The following is a 5,979-nucleotide window of genomic DNA, read 5'->3' as shown; positions in this document are numbered from 1 at the left end:
CTTAGATCACTCTCAATTGAAGAAGCAGTTGAACTCAAAGGAACGATGCCCAAAGCGGGAGGAATGAGTTTCACCACCAGCAGAGAGCTTTAGAAGACGATTCTGCCTCTAACGACCTTGCTGGACGGCAACAAAGACGATTGTCCTTTGACACGACAAAGATGGCGACGATTCTACCTCTGACGATTCTCCTCAGGCACGCAACAACGTAGTACTCCTCAGGTTGGATGTCAAGCGGGACAGAAATTTGCGATGACCTTGAGAGTGGGAGGGGGGAGCATGGCGGTGAGAGGGGAGGAGGGTGGTGGGCGGCGATGATAGGAGAAGTGGGAGAGAATCTAAAATTTAAGTTTGAATTTTGAGAGGAGATAATCTGAGAAGAGAGGGAATGATGGCAAAAGGTCAAGGATTTAGGGTTTCTAAAAATTAATATATATATAATAGACCACATTTTTTGGGTATTTAAATAGTTAAAAGAAATGGGCATGCTTTCAAAAAGTGACTAAAACAAAAAAAAAAGTAGTCACCCTTTAAAAAGGGTATCAATTTTTATCTATGGGCACATTTTACAAACGTAACGTGAAAAGCGTGACCAAAAATCTAATCAATCGCTACCACTCATAATAGTGTGATTATTAATCTCCTTCGGCCATGCTTTTAAAGTGTGGTAAAAAAGTGTAACGACAGATTAAAATATTATAGGCAACTATTCGTATATAATCACTTTTATTCTTTCTCCCGGGATGAAGTTAACGGTTGCAAATTTAAAATATTCAAGGCAACGATTCAAAAATGAAATGAAAGAGTGGGTTGTGCCATTTTCTTCGCGGGTAAAGTATACATTGCGCATTTATAAACTATGCTTTAAGTATGCATGTTTTAATGTTAGAGAATAGCAATTATATCCTTTTTGAAAAAAAAATATATCAGTTGTGAATTTGAAGTGGAAACAAATACAACTTCCTTATTTTTGTCATATGGACCTTGCAAGTTGCATCAGAGTTATCTAAAATGGTTCAAATTTAACCGCTCTCCCGCGCGAAGGCACGGCCCTCTTGCCCGCCGCCGCGACTATATGATATTGGTGACATATAATATTTCATTTTTCACATTATGGATAAATAATATTTTAGTCCCTAACTTTTCTGGCTTAAATTTTAATTTCATCCCTAGTAGTGTTTAACATATTTGTATTTGCTTTCTATATTTTTCATCACTAATTTCAAAATATTTATGTATTTACCTTCAAAAAATTATCTGTTTACATCACAAATTAAAATTTCTATATTTATTGTAAAAAATGTCTATAGAAAAACTTATATGTTTTTTATAAAGAAAAAACTTATGTATCTAAGTAAAAAATTTGTGATTTTTACTTTTTATGCATTTTTCTTTTTTTTCTTTTATTTCTTTTTTTTTATAAAAATTTTAAAAATACAAAATAAAAGAAGCATATAAATTCTTTTAAATAAGTATTAATATAATAAAACTCAGTTAGATTTCATTAATAAAAAAAGTCCATCCAAGCCGTAGAAAAAATGGACATCACTGAGAATTCAATTAGTTGGAGGATGAATATGCCTTCATCTCCTCTTGTATAGATTCTGTACAGGATTGTTATTCTAGCACCAATATATATATATAGAAAAAATAATATTACACATCTAAGTCTTTTTATTAACCAAGTTTAATTAAATTGATCTAATATAACAAAATTCAGTTATCATTAATATTATTCTAAGTTTTATTGTTTAATTTAGTTAAATTTAATTTATAAAAAAATTTAAATGTGTAACATTAATCTTTTATATATATATATATATATATATATATATATATATATATATATATATATATATATATATATATATATATGGTATTGTTATTTTAGTGTATATGAATTATCCAATCCTTGCTAAGAACATTTTTTAAACAAGAGCGCTAGATGACAAATTAGCGTTATGGCGCTATCGGATTATTAACTAAAGTTAATTTAGCTAGAATTAGTGATAGTTTAGTTAGAGTGAGCTAGTTCCCTCAGATTCACTCTTAATATACATAATAAAATAATACATATATAATTTCTCATATACAAATCCCCCATAATTTTTTTTCAACTCAATTTATTAGGAGGACTAAATATACAATTTCAAATGGTACATGTATGAATCACACTTTGCACACTTATATCTTTTATACAAACAAATGGAATGCACAAAAGTAAAGGGAAACAACAAAAGAAACCAATGTATTATGTATACCATGTATGTGCTTTGTTTTTTGGGAGGGAGGTATAACATATTTTATATTATTGTTCTCTCTAATTTCCTTTATGTCACTGTCATTATTAGCACATTTTTTTTATCAACGTTATGCTAATAAAAAAATGTACCAAAAATGATCATTGACAAATAATTAAAGAAAGAAGAGAGAAATATAAAATTATAAGATTCTCATGCAAGTGAGCATTCAAGAGGAGGCCCTTGTGGGAAGCGTTTGAGATCAGTGCAATAATTGTAAATCATGTAATTCCTTTGGACCCAATGGATTCTTGCAAGGCCTGTTGAATCAAGAGATTGGCCCATCCATGATTGGGCTGGTGGTGCATTGAAGTTTCTGTATGAGGCAGTGAATGGGGCATGGGCCCAATCTGTCTTCACAAGCCCACCCCTTGTGGCCCAGTCATCAGCATTCCAAAGGCTTGAGTATAGTCTCATGGGTTGGTTCTTTGGGAATGGGACCCCTCTTGATTCTAAATTCTTGAACTCCCTTATTGGTGTGCCGTCCACAGAGAATCTATTAAAATACCAAGATTTAAATAAATAAATTAAAAAAATATTGACCAACTGAATAAATAAATAAATAAAATAGTCCTTCCTAAGTGGCCAATCCTTGTTTTGGCTAGCATGTAGTTGATAGTCACATGTTTATTTAAAAAATAATTCGAAGTGATGAAAAAAAAGGTAGATTATTCGTAACTAAAATAAGTTTGATGACTAATTTCATCACTCAAAACATTTTTCTGCATAAAAAAGTTGACAAACTTAGATATAATTATATAGAAGTAAATTATGAAGAGTGTTGAATAAGTATTATCTAAAAATAATTAGACTCTTAGAATGTCCGTAAATAAAAATCATTTTGTTTTGTAGCTACAGTTGTTTTTGGAATAGTCTTACACTGGAATATGTGCATCTATATATCTACCGTTTAATGAAAAAACAAAAAATAAACAACTAAAACATAGATAGGACAATAGTTTCTATCTTTTGACATGACAAAATAATTTTACATTGGAATATAGCAATAACAAAAATAATAGTAATACTAAAAACAAACTGTCATATTATCATATTGTGATGTAAAATTCAGGGACAGAATTTTCCTATATTGGTTGCAAATTGCAATATAAAACTACTTATTTCAAAAACAATTTATATGAATGACAATATTTTTAAAACGTGATAGATTATGTATATATAATTCTATTTTTTTCAATTTATTCTGTATTGAATTTCAATATTTAAAATAACAAAATTAAATTTCAAAAAATACATGAATTATTATATTTTTAATAATACAGGCAGAAGAAAATTTTAGAAAAATATATATAAGACAATTGTAAAAATGATTATCAATAATAAATAAATTAAAAAGAAAATAAAGACATACATGATGTTGTGAGGATTCCAAAGAATGGAATAGGTGTGGAAGTCGGCGGTGGGGTCGAACCATAGATAGAACTGCTGTTCTCTGTTGCCTTTCCCTTGCGTGAATACGTTTGTGTGAAGAATGTACGGATCTCCACTCAAGTTCCCCAGAAATTCAAAGTCTATTTCGTCATGTGTCCCACCCGACGAAGATAGCTGCATGCGTGCACCAATAATTCTCACTACTTTATTATTTTTATTAATAATACTACTATCTACGTATATATATAGTATATTATAAAATTATTTTTTTCAAAAACTTAGATCGATAAAAAGAGATAATAAATAGTAAAATATTTATGTTTTTAATATAATTTTTTAAATATTTTTTTAAAATTTATTTGAATCTTTTGTATAATTTTTTTTAATTTAAAAAAATAAATTCTATATATTTTTTGACATAAAAATTTTGATATTATAATTTTTTTAGAATTTAAATGTATAAAAATAATACATAAAGAATTTATATCTCGAATATAGTAAAAATTTATTGCAAACATTTAGAATGAAACTAATCAGAATAAAAGAAAGCTTACATAGTATGTTGTAACGGTGCCAGCGGAGTTACCAGGAACGAGTTTGATTTGCATGTCAAGTTTGGCAAACAAATACTCGTTCTTGGAGCGAAATCCGGAGCCGGAGGCTCTGTCCAAGGACAGTGTAAGAAGCTGGCCACCGTTAAAGATCTTAGCACGGTTATCACCCCATGTTACTTCAAAGTCTTGATAGAAGTTACCAGCCGCAGCTTTGGTAGCTATAGTAATGATTAAGAGAAGAGAAAGAAACCCAATAGGGACCTTAGTTACTAGTGTTGTCATTGTTGTTATTATTTTCGTAACAATTTATTGCAACGTGCTAGCTATTTTATATATATGGAAGAGACTGGAGGCAAAGATTGGCACAAAAGATGCCAATATAAGCTAAGAAGTGTGTTGGTGAAGATTGAGTGCATGAAAAGTAATGGGGTTTGAAGGTATATATAGGGGAGTCGGGGAGGCTTTGTTGATTGTGGGCATGGGAATTATGGACGTGGGGATCACTGGATTCTGGAAGTGGGGGAAGTAGTTGCGATGATCAAATAAATTATTAATTTAAAACCTTGATAATATTAATATATTATATATTTACGTCTCATATATAGATATCTGTATGTACTTACATGATATAATAAAGTATGGAAAAGTATAGGGTACCAACATATTATCTGTCAACTTCTGCCAACTCTTATATATATTTGTATTTCATGGAAGTGTGTTCGTAGATGTGTCTAATAATTAATATATTTTAAATACATATATAAAGAGACACATCCATAAAATATATCTATAAAGATACTTCTATTAAACACAGTTATAAAAAATATATTTTTATTAAACACATCCACAAACACACTCTCATAAAACACAATTATAAATAAGAATTGACAAAAATTAACAGATATACTGTTGGTAACATAGCAGAACCAATAAAGTATATATTCAAATTTTACTTATTAATTAGTATCTCTGTTATAGTTTAACTCTTAAATTGGGCTTAAAATTGTGGTCGGTTCAAGTAGATTTTTTCTGGAATTATACCGACTCATAAAAAGTATAATCTGAATCATATTCTATGATTTAGATAGAATTCTGCGTATATTTCGTATAAATCTATATGGAATCATTTTTAAATTTATGGTTTAAACATTATAAATAAAAATCAATGAGTTATAACTTAAATGGCATAATCTCTCCATACTCAATTAAGAGGTCGTAGATTTGAGTTTCATATCTTTAGTAAAAAAAAAAAATATTATAAATAAAAAATTCAATATATGTCTAAAAAGTATTATTTATCTCTAATCTTTATATCTCTTAAACAATATTGACTTGTGAGTGTAAATTAATTTTTTGCATGTACAATCCTACTTCTGTAGAGATGCCAATCCAATTTTACAAATACATGTTTGATTATTACGAAAGATAATTTTAACATCATTTTTTGAATAATCTTCGTATAAATAGCCATTTAATATTATTTGACACTTTGTCTCTAAAAAAATATTTTTGTGGTTATTAAAAATAAATCATGATAAAATACTATAAAATTAAACAATTAAAACGGATATTGTATCCGATGTTATTTATATTTGGAGGGATATGCATATATATATTATTTTTAGAGACTAAATTATCAAGTTTTAGAAGATAAATGGGTGGATTCGTTTTGAAAATTTAGAAGAAATAGTGAAAAAATAAAATAATAATGTGTGTAAGAGGGAGAGAGATAG

The 5,979-nt window shown here is 28.8% G+C and overlaps 1 protein-coding gene across 1 annotated transcript; it reads right to left on the bottom strand.

Moving 5' to 3' along the window:
• Window positions 1-2,055: 2,055 nt before the first annotated feature.
• LOC112790339 (xyloglucan endotransglucosylase protein 1) lies at window positions 2,056-4,909 on the bottom strand. Its single transcript, XM_025832681.2, has 3 exons — window positions 4,247-4,909; window positions 3,673-3,866; window positions 2,056-2,796 (listed from the first exon to the last, which is right to left on the bottom strand). The coding sequence occupies exons 1-3, from the start codon at window positions 4,526-4,528 to the stop codon at window positions 2,454-2,456; spliced, it is 819 nt and encodes a 272-aa protein (XP_025688466.1). The 5' UTR covers window positions 4,529-4,909; the 3' UTR covers window positions 2,056-2,453.
• Window positions 4,910-5,979: the final 1,070 nt, after the last annotated feature.

The sequence above is a fragment of the Arachis hypogaea genome, chromosome 3 (genome assembly GCF_003086295.3).
Source record: "Arachis hypogaea cultivar Tifrunner chromosome 3, arahy.Tifrunner.gnm2.J5K5, whole genome shotgun sequence".
Taxonomy (NCBI): domain Eukaryota; kingdom Viridiplantae; phylum Streptophyta; class Magnoliopsida; order Fabales; family Fabaceae; genus Arachis; species Arachis hypogaea.
Note: the sequence above shows the minus strand (reverse complement) of the source record. Positions and strands in the feature narration are given on the sequence as shown.

What these genes read in the sequence shown, in the direction of transcription:
- LOC112790339 (XM_025832681.2), bottom strand. Translation starts at nt 4,528, where the DNA reads ATGACAACACTAGTAACTAAGGTCCCTATTGGGTTTCTTTCTCTTCTC. An exon ending in GCACCGTTACAACATACTAT is followed by an intron (nt 3,867 to 4,246) that starts GTAAGCTTTCTT and finishes GCACGCATGCAG; the next exon opens with CTATCTTCGTCGGGTGGGAC. An exon ending in TGGAATCCTCACAACATCAT is followed by an intron (nt 2,797 to 3,672) that starts GTATGTCTTTAT and finishes GTATTTTAATAG; the next exon opens with ATTCTCTGTGGACGGCACAC.